This window comes from Elephas maximus, chromosome 8 (genome assembly GCF_024166365.1).
Source record: "Elephas maximus indicus isolate mEleMax1 chromosome 8, mEleMax1 primary haplotype, whole genome shotgun sequence".
NCBI lineage: Eukaryota > Metazoa > Chordata > Mammalia > Proboscidea > Elephantidae > Elephas > Elephas maximus.
The window spans coordinates 22,026,298-22,048,366 of NC_064826.1; the positions used below are offsets into that span (position 1 = coordinate 22,026,298).

The 22,069-nt window shown below is 41.0% G+C and overlaps 1 protein-coding gene across 1 annotated transcript in view; it reads right to left on the reverse strand.

The window, feature by feature from the left end:
- SND1 (staphylococcal nuclease and tudor domain containing 1) overlaps positions 1-22,069 on the reverse strand; it is a 496,139-nt gene that overhangs the window by 268,612 nt on the left and 205,458 nt on the right. The window contains exon 12 of the mRNA XM_049894741.1: positions 3,228-3,328. Coding sequence (XP_049750698.1) covers positions 3,228-3,328 — 101 coding nt within the window. The remainder of the gene's footprint in view (positions 1-3,227; positions 3,329-22,069) is intronic.

Sequence of the window (22,069 nt, forward strand, 5' to 3'; positions counted from 1 at the left end):
AATGTAAGCTGAGTGATTTGGATTTTCTTATTTATTAATGCCTCAACTTTTCTACAATATTATTTGAAGTGATTTGCAAAGTATAAAAAGTTCAGGAAAAAGGCAAATAAAAATAAAAGCATGGCAAAGGGAAAAAAAGAGAAGCTAAGAGTAAGGTTACAGTGCAAAAAGTATGCTGCTATTAGAGATGTTCTATCTTTGGCACTGGGCTTCCAGTAACCAAACTAAAGAGGAAAACTATCAGTTACGAGTTTCATAGTATTGATGAGATCAAAGTAAACCTGTAGCTCAAGACAAACAGCCATCCCAGGTAAGGAGCCATCTAAGGACTCCCTAGCATTCTTCATAAAGGAACACTGTGCAATACAGTCAACAAATCATTCAACAAATTTACTGAGCTGCTACTATCCACTAGATACTGGGGCTACCACAGGGAATAAAAGACAAAAATCACTGTCTTTAGGGAGCGTACTTTATAGGGAGAGATGGCCTCAACAATACCAGCAATTTCTGTATTTCTCCTGACTGCAGCCCAGCGTTTAACCACAAGGTGAAGCTCAGTAAAAATAATTCTATGAGGAAATGCATAAAGCTTTCCAGATAGCCTGCCAGGCCAGTCTAATCCAAGAAGACAAGTTAAGTATCTCGATACACTGTATAGAAATCAAACAAAAATAGTATTTCTTCCCATCCGATTACAGAAACTGGAAAGCAGAAAGGTCAAGGTTATCATCCCTGTCATGAACGTAGAGTACAGATATTTTATGCTGTCAATTTAGACCAACCAGCTTGTATTGTTAACTGACCCAACAGAATACGGGGTTGACACCTTCTTCCAAAAATTCAGGAATCTAATCAAAATTAGGTGAAAGAGAGTCACCTCACCTCTGCAGAGAGTCAGGATGAAGGAGTAATCTCAGTCAAGGTCAGGATCAACACAGCTGAGACCCTGAGGTTTTATGCCACAGAGGCCGCCACAAATCCTGCTCCAGAAAAAATTTAAGCCAGCTGCCTCAAATTGTCCATTAAAACATAATCCCTATGGAACACTCCCAGAATACCTCATCTTAAGCAGTGTAAACTTATTTTAACTAAACGAGCCGATCTACTCTAATGGATTGTTAGGTAAACACTGGTGGAGACCAAAAATAAAGATGTGCATCTTTACAGAAGTGCTGTCGTTTTTGTCAGTAATTAGGTACAACAGGAGCCATTACCTATTGGCTGCTCCTTGTTTGCGACAGCAAAATTTTTCATATAGGGAACTATAAACTTTTCAGCTTTCCATAGTTGGGAAGTATGGATCTGGTTCTAAAAAAGTGACAACAAATTGGTAATAAATCATTAGTGCAAGTTATATAGATAGAAGAATAACCAAAATGGGTCCTAGTTTTTCCCTATTTCAAAAGTTTATCTGATCTGCCTTCAACCTGCTTCTAACAAAACCTGACCCTGTGATGGTCTTCAGGGAACGGCATCAAAAGCCTATATCGCACTCCCTCTAACAAACATAAGATCTATGCTTGTTGTGTGGACATCAACAACATTAAGAAATACCGCAGTGGTTAACAGTGGCTAAAAAGAGTCATTTCCAAAGGTGACAGTGAGAATGAGGGGAAAGAGGCTGTTTGATGGGAGAGCTTCTACCAAGGAAGTCACTGGAAGAGTCTCATTCCTTTTAGAGGCGTGCTGCAGTTAGAGGTGTTGCTCCTAACAGGCTTCGCTGTACTTTCAATAAGACAATCCCTGTTTTGATGAGAAGCCTATTCTTCCCCTCCACTATGCCCCTTTTGAAGAAAAGAAAAACACCAGTTTGGTAACAAACAGCATTTAAGATCGTTAAATAGAGAAGGAAACAATTACCATGCTGGTATATTTTATGCAGAGTGAGAACTGCTATTGGGGACTGACTGATCGTTCTAATATTTATTGTGGAAGCATGGCCCAGCAGGGTTCCTCCTTCCCTACCAGATACCGCACTTGAAAGACTCTGTTCGTCAGCTAGGCTGCAAGAGACCTGGGAATATATCCAGAATACAGGCAGCAGAGTAGAGGAGGGAGACCTGTCACCTAGTGATTACATCTCTATACAAAGAAAACATCCGATTAGCCTCCCTTATTCTTCCTTTTTTTGGGTGTGTGTGTGTGTGTCTCTACAACTGAACCCAACATAAAGAGACTTTTTCTAACTAAATCTTGGATAGTTTGGGTGTGTGTGTGTGTGTATCTACAACTGAACCCAACATGCAGAGACTTTTTCTAACTAAATCTTGGATAGTTTGGGGGTGTGGGTGTGGGTGTGTGTGTATCTACAACTGAACCCAACATGCAGAGACTTTTTCTAACTAAATCTTGGATAGTTTGGGGGTGTGTGTGTGTGTGTGTGTGTGTGTGTGTGTGTGTATCTACAACTGAACCCAACATGCAGAGACTTTTTCTAACTAAATCTTGGATAGTTTGGGTGTGTGGGTGTGGGTGTGTGTATGTATCTACAACTGAACCCAAGATGCAGAGACTTTTCTAACTAAATCTTGGATAGTACCTACAGTCTGGTTGACATTCAATAAATGGCATTATTAATAGTAATAATGTGTACTACATTGGCCAAGTACGTAAATCCCAAACCCACTGCCATCGAGTTGATTCCAACTCACAGAGACCCTATAAAAACACATTGCCATTGAGTCGATTCTGACTCATAGCAACCCTATAGGACAGAGTAGAACTTCCCCATAGAGTTTCCAAGGAGCACCCATTGGATTTGAACTGCTGACCTTTTCGTTAGCAGCCGTAGCACTTAACCACTACACCACTAGGATTTCCAGAGACCAGATAAAACCAAACCAAACTCAGTGCCGTTGAGTCAATTCTGACTTATAGCGACCCTATAGGACAGAGTAAAACTGCCCCATAGAGTTTCCATGGAGCACCTGGCAGATTCAAACTGCCGACCCTTATGGTTAGCAGCCGTAGCACCTAACCACTATGCCACCAGGATTTCCAGAGACCCTATAAAAAAAATAGAGCCCAATAAATCATAAATAAAAACAATAAAAGTAAATAATTAGCTAATGAGCAATTATATAGTACTTTGCAAATTTAAAGTGGTACTGGCACATAAACTATTATAAACCACTGTGTTGAGAGAATCAGCAAGAGAAAGCAAAGCAGGGAGAAAGGAAGAAGAGACTCATATCAGCCAAGTCCCTGCCGGCTTGAACACTCACATTCCTCCAATGGTGACAGTGGCACAGGTCCGCTCAGAAAAGGCGGGCACCGTCTCTGTGGCTGGGCTGGCTGGTCTAATGTAGTCCACAGTCACGTTGACCTGGAAACGAAGAATTGACGGTGTTAGGGTTGGGCCACATATGCCTGTACAATTGTAAGAGAGGAACTCACTCATGGCTTGATTTTCTGGGCCTAAGATTAAAAAGCAACAATTAAAAGACAGCTGATACCAATAGAGACAACTAGCTGGGCATTTAATGGCCCCACAGATACAAGAATTGACAAAGATTTGTAAATCTGCACAAAAAGGATTCCTAGACATGGTAAAGCCATTCTTTAACTTTTTCTGGGTCAGAATCCTTTGAAAATCTGTTTGTTTTTTTTTTGTTTTCTTTAATGAATTGACTCCAAAGAAAAACTGTATATAATTTCAGTGTGTCTTAAGTTCTCCAGGACAAGGTTAAGAACAATCAAGAGGAACCAACAAGAGGACAATCACAAAGATGCTTGCCACTGGTACCACAATGCTTGAATCAAAGCAGCACTGCTAGCTCGGCCCAATACTAACACAGTTGGAGTCAGAAGGTTTTGAAAAAAGACAAGCATAGAACCAGAAGAGCCTTTAGGTTTTGAATTTACAAGCCGCATTTCCCCTCCGCTCAAATCTCCTGCAACCAAACGCAGACTGCTGTTCATCCTTCTTCAGGAGATAGTCTTAGATTGGGAAGAACTGAGGAAAAAAAGGAGAAAGTGAACTAAAGAGTCTACTGCCCAAAGAGCTGGAAGAAGAAAGACTAATGTTTATCTCACATGAAGTAGGATGTTCCTCAAGGAACTAACACTCTAGAGGAAGGCTATGCATACTAAGATAAACATGGCTATGTGTCAAAAGAAACAAGTATGTGGTATCTGTTAGCAAACATACAGGGTCTATCTTTACAGAATGAAGGTGTATCCTTGGCTAGGTCACAGCCAAGGCTTACATACCTACACCTAAGAGATACATTGGGTCAGCAGCCTGAAAGCATCTTTGCAGTCTCAGAGTCGAGAATCCCCATTTCCAAACACCTCTTCGGCTCCCACTGATGAGTTTAAAAACAGCATGTTGTACAGACATAAAGTTCAGTCACACTGCCAGGGAGCACCATTAAAATCCTTTCAAACGGTCTGCTCCTCAAAAACTCATTTTAAAACTGAATATGGAAATTTGATAAAGGACAGCTGCCTCAAAATTCCAACTGTCAGATCACTTGAACATTCTAGCTAATAATGTTTTAGAAGCAACAAAAAGGAGTCATATTGGAAACAAAGCCAATTAAGGGCTGAGGTTAAGGTAAATTGTTCTCAGAAAAGTATTGTCATAACCATAACAACATATAAAAACAGGGGGAAAAAAAAAAGACGACTCTGCACCGGGTTGAAAAGTGTCCCTCCAAAATCCATGTCCACCCAGAAATGTGTGAATGTGACCTTATTTGAAAACACAATCTTTGCAGATGAACTGATGCCTCTGAATTGTGGTGTTGGGGAATATTTAGTATACCATGGACTGCCCAAAGAACGAACAAATCTGTCTTGGAAGAAGTACAATTAGAATGCTCCTTAGAAGCAAAGACTGCGAGACAATGTATCACATACTTGGACGTGTTACCAGGAGGGATCAGTCCTTGGAGAAGGACATCAGGCTTGGTGAAGTAGAGGGTCAGGGAAAAAGAGGAACTCTCAACAAAATGGACTGACACAGTAGCTATAAGCATAAAAACAATTGTGAGGATGGTGCAGGATTGGGCAGTGTTTCCTTCTGTTGTATAAAGGGACACTATGAGTCAGAGCTGACTCAACAACACCTAACAACAACAACAGATGTAATAAAGTCAAGATGAGATCATGCTGGATTGAGGGTGGGGGTGGGTCTTAAGTCCAATAAGTCCTTATAAGAAAAGGGAAATACGGGCACAGAGATAGACAGAGACCATATGAAGGCAGAGGCAGAGAGTGGAGTTACGCTGGCCATAAGCCAAGACCTCCAAGAATTGAAGGTAACCACCAGAAGCTAGAAAAGGTAAAGGATTCTTCCCTACAGCCCTTGGAAGGAGCTTCTGGAAGTGTTAAGAGAATAAATCTCTGATATTTTAAACTACCTGGTTTGTGATACTTTGTTACAGCAGCCCTAGGAAACTAATACTGACTCCTGAAGTCAGGTGTCCACAATGAAATTATTGCCAGGTCTTATCAGCTACTCTAAAGCTAAGCAATAAACCAAACCCATTGCCGTTGAGTCGATTCTGACTCATAGCGACCCTATACGACAGGGTAGAACTGCCCCACAGAGTTTCCAGGGAGCACCTGGTGGACTCAAACTGCCAGCCTTTGGGTTAGCAGCCGTAGCACTTAACCACTATGCCACCAGGGTTTAAATATAAGGAAATTGATCAGATGTGGGTGGGATGGGGTTGAACAACTGGTACCTGCAACAAAGAGGTTTAGTTTCCCTGTAAACAGGTGGCCAGAGTTATATAGGCCAAAGACAAGGTAAGGAGTAGGAGGGCTGACTCATATTCCTGGGAGGGGTAGAAGTACCCTATATGTGCTCTAAGTTGATGCCCCCTGGACCTCTCCTCAGGCAAGGCCCTACAACAAGTCAATTGCTTTTAGAAAGCCTCAGTTTCCTGCCCCAAGGCAACTAACCTACAGCTTCAGAAGCATGGAGACAGCCAGGAAATCACTTGGAAATCTGCTGGAATCATGGTAAAATCACTTAGGAAATCAGATGTGTACAGAAGCTAAACCTCAAGGGTAGCCCACACCATGGAATGTAAAGTATCTCAAGGCCAAGTTTAAAAAGGGCATAGGCACAGGGTATGGTACAATCTGGAGTATTTGGTGGGAAGTCAATAAATACCTGGCGAAGAGGAAAGAGGTCCATATCCCTTGTGTTTTCACCTAATCCATCTAACAAGCTGAGGTCCCCAATTCTACTAACAGGAAAAAAAAAAAAAAAAAATCAGCCCAGCTTAAAAATAAACTAAGTGCATCTCAAGATTACTTTGCACTTGCCAATACCAAGCCTCCGGCTCAGCAGGCGGACGGGGTGGGACAGCAGCCTTTCAGTACAGACACATTGAGCAGCACCATGAGCTCTCAGCCTAGAAGGATGCCAGTCCATCCAGAAGGCCACATGGGTCACGGTGGTAGGGACGGAGAAGGAGGGGTCCACATGAACAACCACCAAAAGTGAACACCTGTGCATCTTCCAGACCAGAAGTCCGCAGTGAGGCGATGTCCCCAGACTATCTTTCAGGAAAATCAATGGGAAGAAAAAAAAAATTTAATCTTCGCTAACATTTTTTTTTTTTTTTTTAACAAAGAGAGCCAACAACCACGTTCATCTGCCAACTAAATTTTTCCTATATCTAGAGAAAGAGAACAGAAAATAACTCAGAGATTAAAGAGCTCTGAGCAGAAGCAACATTATTAAAGAAAATCTCAAATACGAATGAGGCCCTGAGAATAGAGCCACAGCCAAGGTACACACCTGCAAGCAGCTACGACAAACCAGGAATTAAGTCAATGTATAATTAGCATTTATATCGCTCTCCTGTGGATTCTGAGATCTACTTCCCTATCTTGGAGGTTTTCATCTGTAGATACTCATCACTGACCCATCAATCACTTGAATAAGAACTGAAGTTTAAACAGTTTCCGTTAAAACAACTGCAAACCTTGGCAATGTCTCTGAGTAAACGATAACCTGAATTTTGCGCTTGTGGGTAAACGCATATGGAATGACATAGGTTAAAGAGAAGAAATGAATTAATACAGATTTGTTCTTCATTCTCCAAGCAGAAGTATTCCTAAGGTGTTTGGCACACATCATTTTACATATATATGACACAAAGGCTAAGTAAGTGACCCAGGGCTGGATCCCTGCTTACAGCAATGACCACAAGGAACCTCGGGCTCCTGCTTGGTTCCACCTGTCACTCCCTTCTAAATAAGTCACCTCACAGCTTTGGGTTACAGTTTCTTCGCCTGGAAAATGAGAGCAGTAGACTAGAACTCCAGGGCATTGCCTTAGTCTAAAATTTGAAAAGCTACTTAGACAGACCTGGTTTACTATATACTGGTTTCTTACTGTTGTTAGTCACGGTCTAGTGATTCTGGTTCATGGAGATCCCAGGTGTGCAGAGCAGAACTGCTCCATAGGGTTTTCAAGGCTGTGATTTTTGGGAAGCAGACTGCCAGGCCTGTTTTCTGAGGCACCTCTGGGGTGGGTTCAAATCACCAACCTTTTGGCTAGTAGCCACACACTTAACTGTTTGCATTACCAGGGACTCCAGTGGTTTCTTTTTGTTGCTGTGTGCTGTTGAGTCGATTCCGACTCACAGTGACCCTACAGGACAGAATAGAACTGCCCTGTAGGGTTTCCTAGGCTGTAATCTTTACAGAAGCAGACTGACAGGTCTCTTCTCCCATGGAGCAACTGGTGGGTTAAAACTGCCAACCTTTTGGTTGGCAGTCAAGCGCTTAACCACTGCACCATCAGGGCTCCTCAGTGGTTTGTTAGACCTTCGTAATTTCCACCTTACGCTACACTCACTACAATAAGCTGGAATGTATAGGCTGTAAGCTCCACTAGAGACATGTCTTTTATGCACTGAAACAGCTGGCACAGGGCCTGCAAAACGGTAGGAGGGTATGCAGGAAGTATTTGTTGTATGAACGAATATGTGAATCAGAAAGCCTTCATCAGACAAAGTCTGAAAGACACCTTTGAAATGAGATGGTTAGGCATTCTGAGGAGCACTTTGTCAAGGTGTTGACCATTCTGCTGTTTTACACAACAAAAATGTATTTATTTCAACCATGTGTGTGATGTGTTGGGCCGGGGAGGGAGGGACAGTATCTTGAAGTTGGGCTAAAGTGCTAAATGAGAACTGCTTTAATCAAAGCCATCCCCACGACAGATTTAGCAAGCAATTTATAAATAATTTATCATATTTATTTCTCAAAGAGTTTCCTGAAGATAAGAAAAGGTAGCATGCAATATGATTCATCCTTGGTCCATTAGATAATGGAATTTTCCTTGAAAGCAATTTTAGGAACCCTTCACAGGAACAAAGATGAGAACTTAAATAAGCCCAAATTTACATTTCGATCTTTAATAAAGTCCAGAAGTAGTTTGGTACAATAGAATAATGGAAACTCTGGGCCACACCTAAGGAATTCTAAGGATTCTCCATATGACTACTCACAGGAAAAATATCAACCCACCACAGGCACTTCACAGACGTTATGATGCTCCTGCTGATAATGAAATGGCAAACGTGAACTACCTGTGCATAAAAGATGAGGTAAGAAGAAAAAACAACCACATATTCACGTTTCCACGTCATAGCCTGAGTTTAGTTTTAATATGACTGGGACAGTTAGTTATGTGTGGCTCTTTTGCATAACCACCACATAATCCCACCTCTATTCCACACAGCCAATCACAAACAGCTGTACTAAGGTCACAGCAGCGGTAATAAGCGCCCTGCCTCTCAACCACTCGCTCTTATGACAGAATTTCCAGGAAGCTATGAGAAGCCTCTAAGAACCCCTGATACAGAGAAGACTACTTCATCTGGTGTAAATCCGACTAACGCAGCCTAGAACAAACTAACAAAGTAACAGTTAGCCTCAATAAGAACATGGACTGTGGTGCAGCCAGACTGCCGGGTTTGGTTCCCAAGTCTACATTACAAGCTGTGTAAACTTGGATGGGTTACTTAACTTTTCTGGGCTTCAGTTTAACATGAGAGCTGTATCTTCCTCACAGAGCTGTTATGAGAAGAAATGCATTAATATACATAAGGCATTTAGAACAGAGCCTGACTCATAGTAAATTCTATATAAGTGACAGTTATTTTTAGATAAGCGGATACTGATTTTCTTAGAACAGTGCCTGGCAATAAGTAAGTGCTAAATTAGTATTCGTGAAACAAGTCAATAAACAGATACATACATGCATATATGCATAAATAGACACATGTTGACTTAAATCATTAGACTATTGAAATTAGGCAAAAAGATGCAAATATACTTTCTCCTTAAGGAGCCACACAAACAAGAATATGCTTACCTCATACATTTTTATCCCAATTTAGAGAAGACTTATTTTAAAGAATGATACACTATTTAGTATTTATTTAGTCATTTTCCTGATTAATTTTGCAGGTACCAGTTATTGGATATTTTATTTACCAGAGATAATTGAAGCAGAGTGTCGTGAACCATATCAATTACTACATTAATGACAAATATTTTGGGCAGGAAATGTCCTACCTTACCAAATTAGGAAGGCAATGAACATCAAAGAGAGACAAGTCTCCATTTGCTTTAGACTTAATAGGACCTTCCCTAATACTCCTCAATAATTAAATTATGCATTCTTGATCTTTTTTCCTCCATTTTTCATTATTGTTGATTTTTTACATAAAGCATATTATGTAATTATTCTAAGAATATAAGAGTAGTACTGCATATATTTTTAAAACTTTCTAAACACATTTCAATCACCCATTTATCTAGGTAAAGGAAGAGCTTCCAAATAGCTTGCTAGGGAGCCCCCGATCCTGCCTCTGGGTCCACTCTTAGCTACCTCCCAGCTTAGTGACAAGCAGACACAGCACTGGAGGAGGACATCAAACTTACCTCCTCCTAGACCAGCACTGTCTAATAGAAATAGAATAAGAGTCACAAATGCGAACCACATAAGGACACTTAAATTTTCTAGTAGGAACATTGAAAAAGTAAAAAGAAACAGGTGAGATAACTTTTAATATTTCTTCTTTAACTCAAAATATCCAAAACATTATCATTTCAACATGTTATCAATATAAAAAAAAATAACGAGATATTTTCTCCTTTTTTTTTTTTTTTAATACTAAGTCCTTGAAACCTAGTGTGTATTTTATACTCACAGCACATCTTAATTTGGACCAGCTACATTTCAAGAGCTCAGTAGCAACACATGGCCTGCAGCTACCATCTTAGACTGTGTCAGCCCACACTATCTGCTAAGGCACAGTGACTCTTAGCCTCATTCTTCCATTATATGGTTCTAACTCTCCACCTTTATTTTCCCCTGTGAGCTTTTGTTATTTTATGAATCCTTGTAAACATTCAAACCAGGTACGCAAATATGTGGTATGAAAAGCCAGGTATATTAAAAAAAAAAAAAGTTTCTCCTTCATTCCCTTTTTAAAAATTTATTACCCAACTAGACTAGAAAGGGAGTTCCTGAGTGGTATAAATGGTTAACATGCTAGGCTGCTAACCGAAAGGTTGGAGGTTCAAGTCCACCTAGAGGCTGTGTCATAGACTGAATTGTGTCCCCTCAAAATACGTGTCAACTTGGTTAGGCCATGATTCCCAGTATTGTGTAGTTGTTCTCCATTTTGTGATTTTCCTGTGTGTTATAAATCATAATAATCTCTGGTGTCTGGGGTCTTAAACGATACCAAGCGGCCATCTAAGATGCATAACTGGTCTCAACCCACCTGGATCAAAGGTAAATGAAGACCACCAAGGACACAAGGTAATTACGAGCCCAAGAGACAGAAAGGGCCCCATAAACCAGAGACTACATCAGCCTGAGACCAGAACTAGATAGTGCCCGGCTACCACCGATGACTGCCCTGACAGGGAACACAACAGAGAACCCCTGAGGGAGCAGGAGAGCAGTGGGATGCAGACCTCAAATTCTTGTAAAAAGACCAGACTTAATGGTCTGACTGAGACTAGAGGGACCCCAGTGGTCATGGCCCCCAGACCTTCTGTTCGCCCAGGACAGGAACCATTCCCAAAGCCTACTCCTCAGACAGGGATTGGGCTGGGCAATGGCTTGGAGAGGGATCCTGGTGAGGAGTGAGCTTCTTGGATCACGTGGACACTTGAGACTATGCTGGCATCTCCTCCCTGGAGGGGAGATGAGAGGGTACAGGGGGTTAGAAGCTGGCAAAATGGACAGGAAAAGAGAAAGCAGAGGGAGGGAGCGGGCTGTCTCATTAGGGGGAGAGCAATTGGGAGTGTGTAGCAAGGTGTATATGGGTTTTTGTGTGAGAGACTGACTTGATTTGTAAACTTTCACTTAAAGCACAATAAAAAAGCACAATAAAAAAAAATCATAATCTCTGCCCATGGCTACAGAGGATTAGGGTGGGATGTAACACCCTCGCTCAGGTCACATCTCTGGTCCAGTGGAAAAGGAGTTTTCCTGGGGTGTGACCTGCACCACCTTTTATCTTACAAAAGATAAAAAAAAAAAAAAAGGGCAGCGAGCAGAGAGTTGGGGACCTCATCCCACCAAGAAAGCAGTGCCAGGAGCAGAGCGCATCCTTTGGACCCATGGCTCCTGTGTGGGGAAGCTCCTAGTTCAGGGGAAGATTGATGACAAGGACCTTCTTCCAGGGCCAAGAGAAAAAGCCCTCTCCTGGAGCTAACACCTTGAATTTGGACTTCTAGCCTACTAGGCTGTGAGAAAATAAATTTCTCTTTGTTAAAGCTATCCACTTTTGGTATTTCTATTACAGCAACGGTAGATGACTAAGACAGGCTCCTTGGAAGAAAGGTTGGGCAATCTATTTCTAAAGAAATCAGCCACTGAAAACCCTATAGAGCACAGTTCTCTGATACACGTGGGGTCACCATCAGTCAGCAATAACTCGACAGCAACTGAAAGTGCATAAAGATAGTAATATGCTTTTTTTTTTCCCAGTTCCAAAAGACAATTTTGGGTTTGAAAATAAATTTGTATAAAGGAAAAAAAATCCTGTAACCTATAACTATCATTGTAAAATATATTCTCTTCAATAGTTTGGTAAATCAAGATACTTTTCTACTTCTACCAACTCAATGGCCAGATTTCATTAACTCTTGATTTGTCACCGTAATTCCAGAATTGTTTACCTTAGTGTCTGAAATTTATTCTAACAGATGGATAGTGACTGGGTGGCTGGAAACCCCTGTTAAAAAAGTCTGCTCTCGTAGTTAATGACTAGGGCTTCTGTTGAGTATTGATATTATTATAAAGATAATGAGCAACTGGTAGATGCAAACTATTTTTATAACCACAACCAAAAGCTGAAATTTATATGTTCCATTAGTACATCTCTGAGCTTCACTGTATCTTAAACTAAAACAAGTTTTACAGATACATTCACAAACAATTCTATATTTGTCTTTGCTACATCGCAAAGATAAAGAGACATAGCCAGTGCTCCCTCCCTACCTCTCCAATCCAGCCAAGATACATTCTGAAACACCCCCTTCCAAATCATTGTAATTAGGTGCTAAGGCTGGTTGTTTATTCACATGTATTTATGCTGTTCTCTCCCATCTACAATCACCCTTCTCACTCCCCCACACACAGTCAGAACTATTTCGAGCACATTTTATTTTCATCAATGGAACCTTAACCTATAGCGCTTACAAACCTTGCTAAGCACGGAGTCAAGCAGCTAGCTTACACCATTGGATGCATTTCTGACAAAATGGACCTCCAACTCCCCGCTCCCTGCTGGATGGGCAGGCGTTTTGATCTGTTTTGAGGGAGGAGGTAAAATCCAGCGTAGTACAGGGCCCATGGAGATGCTAAGAGTCTCTAAGTGACATTAAGCATTCCTTTAAGTGGACATCACTGCTCCCAATAAACAGTCAGTTTGGTAAATATTTAATTAGAAGCATACACAGGAGCAAGGAGCCACAAATACACGTGAAAACATTTTACATAAGGGGCCATGAGAGATTGGCAGATTTCTAGAAGCAGTGATAACAGCCTTTCAACAAGCACAGCATTAAAATGGTCTGAAAATGTACTGTACAGTTTATTTATGGAGGTAAATTATAGGCACAAAGAAAAGTCATTAGTGAAATACAGTTTAGCTGACTGAAAATGTTTCCAATAAACCTGATGGAAATCTTAGAGAAAAAGAGGGAGATCACTATTTGAAAATAAACTCTCAGCTGCCAGCATTTCCTTTAAACCTCTTGGTTCTAAAGTTCTTATGAACCTATGGATACATCTAAAAAGTGTCATCTGTGTTTGCGCTAATGTTCTGACCATTATCTTCCTCATTAGTAAATTGAGGGCGTAACTCACCCCAATACCTGATTTTAATCCAGCATTGCATGTCCCTAAGAAGAAATGCCAGAGGGCCCCAGGGGCACTACTGGCAACTGTCCTTGAGTTCCCTACACGTGGCTTCTTACTCCTCAACAGAGCTACCATTTCCCCTGCCTTCCTTTAGAGGCTGGAGTTGAGTGTGGGTCGGGTTTCTCCTCTGTACAAGTGTCAATCACAGTGTCCAAAATTTCCAAGGGTAGCAGTCAGGGGAAATTAAATCACTTCATCAGGAACTCGCCCTGGAGGAGTTCCAGCCACATGGGCAGCACAAATACACAGAGATACTTATCCTTTGTGTAGAATACACACAATGTCACCCAGTCTTTAAAATAACAGCAGAGATAAAATGAAGACAGGAGCAAAGAGATATGAAGGAAGGGGATTTGCTTAATGGCCTCTAAGAAGAAATGCTGTAAAAGAGGGATATTCTCTAAAACTGGGTAAAAACAAAAGTTTACATAGCATTTTCTCTACAAATATACACCAGGCTATGAAGGGAGTATCTCCACTCACCAAAATGCCAAACTGGGAAACCTAAGTAATAAAAGTAGGGACTGGAGCAGAATTCAAATAAATTCCCATTGCTCAGGGGGCTAGGTACTGCTTAGGTGAGCAAAGCCAGCATAGAAAGGCCATTCTGCCTTCACTAGGGTTCAGAGAGCACCCGTGTCTACAGCTTGCCATGAGCTGGCATTCAGAAGTCACTCAGATCCGGTAAGGTAACTAAAGGCCAAAGTTAGAACAGGGAATTGACCTGAAGGAAGTCTATCATGAGCCGGGAGGAGAATGAAGAAGAAAAACATAATCATTCTTAAGGAATGCCTGGCAATGGCACAAACAGAAATTGCCCAAGGATACAGCACTTACAGTGTCATATAAATTATTTTCAGTTTTGTTGCTAAGAAGATTCCAATATAAAAAAAAAAAAAAAGCGAGTGTCAATATCACAGGCCTTTTTTCCTACAGACATACCACCCTCTCCCTCTACTTCACAAAGACAGAGACCTACCAACTGAGATAAAGTTCCTTGATCAAAGGTCCAGTGTGCACAGAGCAATAACACCTAAGGTCAATGACTGAAACCACACACAAGCACTGATCAAAGATCACCCTGTACCGCATCTGTGTCCACCTCCAAATTCCTGTCTCTTGACTTGTGGCCACTGTTCTGAAGGCAGTATATATGCACACTGACAATCCCCAGCCCGCCACACACATGCATACTCGGAAATGAGGTGGTTAGCACTGGACCACAGGCTGAGAGCAAACACTGCTTTGGTACCCTAAATTCATGAAGTCAGCTAACTCTGGCATCCATATAGACAAGGAGGCTTCTCACAGTCTCACTGCTCTTCAGTTTGCACTCCTACTGGAACTTGTGGCACTCATAAGTTATCAGAGACATGAGCAAAATTATTTCTCAGGCTGTTCCACCCACACACAACAATTTAGCAGCATAAGCTGGGGAGAACAGAGGCAACTCTCTAACTCCAAACCCAGGCAACTCCTGAATCTCTTGGTTACTTAAAGAGGACACTTCCATCACATTCCTAGGAAAACAGATGGTTCCACAAAGGTAATAATAATTAGAAGTCATGTTCAGTAGCCCGTTAATAAAAGAAGGCCCAGATAGCATGCAGAACAAGTTAGTCTACCTTTCTCAGGATATGAAATGCTTCTGTCTATTCTCCTGCTTTCTAAAATGAGGAGCCAGCTTTCTAAGCAGCAAGCTGCATGTCTAGGCACCACAGGACTAACTAACTAAATGTACCTTCTTCCCCGTTTCTCAGAGGCAGCCGTAGAAGGGGAATAAGGAGCGCCTACGAGTCAAAATCGACTTGACGGCTGGGGGTTTGGTTGGTTTCGGGTGGTGCAAGTGGTTAAGTGCTGAACTAGTAACTGAAAGTCTGGCGGTTCAAACCCACCCAGAGGCGCCCTGGAAGTAATCTCCTTTTGAAAGGTCACAACCTTGAAAAGCCTACGGAGTGCAATTCTACTCTGCACACTTGGGTTCGCCATGAGTCAGAATCAACTTGACGGCAACTACCACCACCACTGCACTCAACCTCAGCTCATCTACATCCTATAAACGTGACAAATTATTAGGAGTGTCTTGTGCTCTGACACATTCCCTCTGTAAGGAACAGGCCCCCTTCTTGGAGATCTGTCACCCACATATTTACACTTTTGGGGAATTCCCACTGCTTCCCACCATAATTTTCCCACCTTTATCTAGTTCGGAATCGACTCGACGGCAGTGGGTTATCTAGTTCTCTGATTGATGAATTTAATAACTGTTGTCCATGCTTTTGTGTAACGAACATTCAATTTTCAATGTGCTTTTATTTTTCACTGTTGGCAGGAACCTAAATCGGTGCACCTTTGGAGGTTAAACTGGCATTTTTACTAATATTTAATACGTGGATTATCTTTTGAGCCAGCAGTCCCACATCTAGGAATCAATCTATAGAAACAGAGATGTACGTATTCACACCCTGTCCTTTGTATTCGTGATTGTTAACATAAATGCATAATTACAAGTTGTGCTCTCACTCTCACAATGGACTGTGAGAGCCAAGCTGGCAGAGATCATGTCTATTTTTTCCTCCAAAGTATTACCAGCACTTTCAATAAAGATGACGTAGCTGTTGAAAACATGGAGAGCTATACATTCTGCTATGGAAAGGTGTCCAAATAAAAAAAACAAGACGCACAATGGTACATCTAATCCTACTTGGGGAACAAAACCATGAACACGTACAGAAAAAGCATCTGGAGCACCAAACCCAGCATGTTGGAAGGACTTACCTTTGAAAGTGCAATTACAGGAAACTTTCAATTTTTCACGCCATATATTTCTGCTGAGGTTAAAATTTTACTACATTTGGAAGGGGAAAAAATGAGATGCATCTTAAGAAAAATAAATGATATGGTCAGTTGGAGTACAATCCACCTCTATAAAAACCATCTACCTCCACACACACACAAAAAAAAACAAAACACAAAAATTGGCCTGCTGACAAGCAGGGTTTTCAATGTGGAGTACATATTTCATCTCACTGGTTCACTGAGCCCAGGGTCACCAGTCAATAGTGTTCTGCCAACCCGTAAGAACTACGCAGGGCAGCCTAAACACTGTGAGAAGGACACAATCACGAGGGCTTCTGGGCACCCAGTGGTGCACTGTTGCCATGGCAGGTGGGTATCGCTATCTGCAAATGAACTGCCAATCTCACTGTGAGCTGATAATGATGCTGCCACCACCACCTGCCTGCCGTATGTTTCCTCTACTTGTCACATAACAAGGAGTTGCATTTTGGCCTGCTGATCACTGACAGTCTGATACGACTGGTTGATGTTTGTTATACCTAGCTGCAGCCCTCCATAGGGCTGGGGAAGAGCGGATAAAGGATATCAAATATTCCTTTGCCAAGTGACCATTCACTAAGCCCCAGCATTCTGGAGTACATTAGTCTGTAGCCTTTGTTCTAGCTCCAAGGCCAAAAGCTGCTAATGGCAGAGGGCTATGCCCATCCCCCACTTATGGCCCCGTGATCCCATGAGAAGAGCAGGAGGGAGCCCTACTTCCCATTGCCACACACTGGACTCACTCTGTCCCGGAATCACCACGATATTGTCAATAAACACTGATTCAAACCCCAGGGGTCTCCTTTTTGACTCTAAGGTCATGCCCAAGTAAGTGAAGGGCGTGGCTCTGGGAGTCAAGAAAAGGTGGTGGTGGAGCCCTGTGTCAGAGCAGCAGGTGGCCTAGGAAAGAGACCACAACACACTAAAACACGTTTGGTGTGCCAACAAACTGCCTCCACACTCACTGCCCATATTCGCAGGACTCATGCTACTTAAACATTCCTATCGGTGTATGCCAACAAACTAGGAACTAGTTTCTGAAAAGAGGGAGAGCAGATTCTCCAAACAACCTTTAGGTAAAACAGAGTGAACAGACAGGGAATTATAAAAGGGATTGACTGGAATCAAGTATGCTAACCAAACCCTGCATAAGTTATAAGAACTTAAGGGTGATTATCCATCTGCACTTTCCATGAATTTGCAAGTCACTGGACAAGTACCTGCTTCTGTTAATGAGGGGACTTCCGGTGCATTTCAGGGGCCACCATCCCTACTCTCACCACCACTTATCTCACTGGATAAAATGTCAACCAGTACCAAGAAAGAAACACCAAGCATTTTGTGTCCTTCATTCAGCAGCCATTCACCAACATGCAGAGGTACTTTTTAAATTTACTTTTTAACAAATTCAGATAAAATTCACATAACATATAACTTACCACTTTAATCATTTTAAAAGGTACAACTCAATGGATTTTAATATATTCACAGTGCTTGCAACAATCATCGCATTATCTAATACCAGAGCATCTTCATCAGTCTCAAAAGAAGCCCTGTACCCATTTAAGCAGGTATTCCCCACTTCCCCCTCCTGCCAGCCCCTGGCAACCACCAATCTACTTTCTGTCTCTGTGGATTTGCCTAGTCTGGAGATTTCATAAAAATAGAATCATACGATATATGGCCTTTTGTGTTCTGGCTTGTTTTACTTAGCATAATGTTGTCAAGGTTCACTATGCGTGTGGCTAGCAGAGTAGCAAGGATCAGTACTCCATTCCTTTTTATGGCCGAGTGTATGGGCTGTGTGGATATGCCACATTTTGTTTATCTATGAAGAGGTACTTTTGAGACCACAGGCATAATAACGGAAAGTGAGTTTATGTACGTAAAGGTAAATCCAAGTGTAGCACCAATTCTCAAAAGGTCAAGGGTCACAAGGAGATGAGGAAAGTGTGTAAAATCCCACACAAAGCCTGTAGGAAGTATATAAAACAAAGGAGCTCCTCAGATTTAAGTCATAGCAAGTTGCCAAAAAAAGAAAAAGAAAAAAATCCACTGCCAACGAGTCAATTCTGGCTCATAGCAACCCTTGTTGGACAGAACAGGACTGCCCCATAGGGTTTTATACCATGACCAGCCAGTAAACTCCAGCATATTCCCATCTGCGGCACAAAACCAGAATGCTTTCTGTCCTTATGCTACAAAGTTAAAACTGAGGATGACCTAGGTGTACTATCAAAAGTGGTACTTCTTCAGTATGGTATAGTTTGAGAATCACGGCTTTAAAGAAAGCAATTGACAGCAAATGAAAAAGAGTTATCATTAACAAACACAAACTAAGCCTTCAGTGTCAAATATGTAACAGGAATATATTAATCCCCTGATTTGTCAGAGGAAACCCTGGTGGCATAGTGGTTAAGTGCTACAGCTGCTAACCAAAAGGTCAGCAGTTCAAATCTACCAGGCGCTCCTTGGGGAAGTTCTAATTTGTCCTAAGGGTCGCCATGAGTCGGAATTGACACAACGGCAACTGGTTTGGTTTTGGGAATCTTGTCAGAGAACCTCAAACAAACTCGCATCATGAGAAAGAAATCTTTCAGTGCCTACGTCTCTAGGAATGGTCCAAATAATCAACCCATCAACCAGGCCCTTGAGAGGAAAGCAAACTTCTTCGTAGCGGGTACTTTGTTCAAGGTAAACAGCACAGCCACTGCTTTGGATGCAGATAATATAAAATTCAGAAAAATCCTGTTAAAATTATTTTAGGGGATAGGAGACAACATCTACAGACTTTGACCATCACTTTGCACACTCACTCACTTAAAATGAAACAGACTGTAATTCCACTTTCAAGGACTCTCCTATCTTGGTTCCTTAGCCAGTTTGAACATAACCCTGGTATACATGGCAATGAATCTCTCCCTGACGTGTCACCTGTGGTCATTTCTCTGCGACGCTCTTCACGTCAGCTGACCTGGCTCCTCTCCTGGCCCCACCTCAAATAGTCCCAGGGGAAAACCTAATGCTAAATTCTTCTACGATGCTGGAACACATGCATAAACAGAAAAGATCCAATGAACTCTGCTCCATAATTTAAAAGGTATGATACTGCTGGAAAAAAAGGGCAACCTTCCAGCAATTACTAACAGAATCATAATATGACCAGTGATTTCAATTTCCATATAAAATTTCTAAATGAAAGCAAACAAAACCTGCTGCCATTAAGTAAATTCCAACTCACAGAGACCCTATGGGATGGAGTAGAACTGCCCCACACGTTTCCAAGGCTATAAATCGTTACAGAAGCAGACTGTCACATCTTTCACCCATGGAGCAGCTGGTGGATTTGAACCACCAACATTTTTGGTTAGCAGCTGAGCGGTAAACCACTGGGCCACCGGGGTTCCTCTGAATAACAACAGGGCAAGAATTTTGATTCTTGTGTAATTAAAGAAAAGTCACCATGTCTTTTAGCAGTGAAGATAAGAAGTCAATATCTGAAGAGTAGGAAAATTGTGGTTTACTCTTTAGATAACTTTTTGGGCTATAAATTTATTATCCTGGTCATTAAATGATAAGCCTAAGGGGAAAATGATGCTATTTAACAATATTCTGCCACTATAGAATTACCTGAGAAGTTTAGACAACTCTGTAGGGAAGAATGAAGAACAAAGACGCTTTAGAGGAAATGGGGACATGCCTAGGGACTGAGGGAGGTATCCGGATTCAACAACCGAGGTTATACAAAAGTCCTAACCTCCAAACACTAGGAAACTGGTAAGCGAGGTTCCCAACTACAAATAGGGGTTTTACAGCAATCAGTGGCCAAGATCTTCATGCAAACCACCCGAAGGAGAGATCTGCCAAACAATCTCAAAATGAAAAGTAAAAGAATGGTTTAAAGCCCCATCACTTAAATAGTGTGTCTCAGAACTACCAGTAGGTGTAGGAAATGGAAAGAAAACTTACTAAATTAGAGCAAGCAAAAATGTTAACTGTGCATACTGATTAAAGAAATAAACAGAAGGGTAAGGCAAAAAAAAAAAAAAATGTATTAAGGAACAACAACTAAATTTCAGGTTAATTATGTACTGAAATAAAAAGAATGGAGTCCATAATATACTGTCTCTGTTTTCTCTATGAAAGATAAACAAAGATGCATAGGCATGCTTAGATTAAATAAAATGATGCACTTATAAATAGAACCTGCACAATAAATGGTCATAACCGACAGAAGTTTATAAATTTAAACAGAATACAAAATGAGTATTCTGTTAGTGACACTGGATGTCTTTCCTGTGAATACTCACCAAGGTAAACATAAAAACACAGCAATTAAATCAATAAAATATTCAGTGATAAATAAGTATGAGGTTGGAGAGGAAAAACGAAACCATCTCATGGTTAAAAGGAATTTGTACATGTATCAGGGACATTCTGTGAACTGGAGCGAATGGGGAAAACAGAAGAATCAATTGGTATGGGTCTAATAAACAACTGCCGAACCTGAAAAGGGTGCACCTACACAATTTCAATAAGTACACAACAGACCAGCAGCCAGTGTTTATCTGTAAGCAAGAGACTTCTACCATCTTTTGTTTTACAGTTTTGCCTCTTTTGAACACTGGGAGAATATTGTTTTAACTGCTTAGGTGTGCTTGGGGCACGCAGCAGTGGAAGGCCACAATAATCCCTACAACAACAATCATAGTTATTAGTGGTTCAGAGAGCTTAAATAATGTACCCCAAAATTATGCAAGGGAGTCTTCTTCAATACAAAAGAGCTGAAATATAAATGGCAGAGTTATACAAATTGGAATTAGGCTAGCTTAAAAGACAGTGAAAGAAAAAATATATCTGTATAATAAAAACTACCTTTTAAATGATGAAGATTTAAATGTTTATTCAAAAATTTCATTTCTTATTCCAACTCTTAGCTAAGCTTTTATAGGATAAACTAAAATTAATAACTTCCATTTAAAACCAGAATAAAAGGGACTACAGCTATCACTTACGGCAAGCATATACTACTACAGAAAAGAAAACGGATTCAGAGAAGTTATGTGACTCCCCCAAATTTAAACGGCTAATGAAAGAGTTATGACTAGAATCCTAAATATCAGAGCAGCAGTAACTGAAGTAGAAGACTAGGAAACCACAGTGAAAGGGACAGACTCTACATCATTTCAGTAATCAAGTCTCTTACACGCCTGGAGAGAACTACAGCCTTGGAGCACAGTCTAGGAGGGTGAGTCCAAGGCTCTTCCAAGCCTGAGCCATTTTAGAAGCTACCCTTAAAATAAACAAGTGACACAATGCAGGTGGCTGAAGGGGGAGATCACAAGAAGGTTGACAGGCAGAGGCCTTCAACTTCTGTTACTGACTCTGGTGCTCTCAAAAACTACCCACCCTGTAGCCAAACCTCTTGCTGATGTTTATAAAAGCAAATCAAAAACAGAGAAAAATGAAGAAAGAGAGCATTTTCTTGCTATGTTGTTTTTAAATCATTAAAAGAACAATTAAATGCAGGTTAAGAAATTAAGCATCAAGAAAGACTGGGTATAAGTAAAATTTAAGATTAAAAAGGTATAAGATTGAAGTTTAAAATGAGAAAACTGAAATCCCAGGAAATAAAATACACAGGACTTAAATTGAAACCAAGAATATAGCACATTATGTTAAATGGTTAGGAAAAAAAATAACTACCTGTAAAATAGTTTGTAATTAACTAGATTAATTTCTTCAAAGGTGGGGGAGGGGCACTACTAAGTGTCTTTAAAGACCAAATCCTGTCTAAGAAAGTAC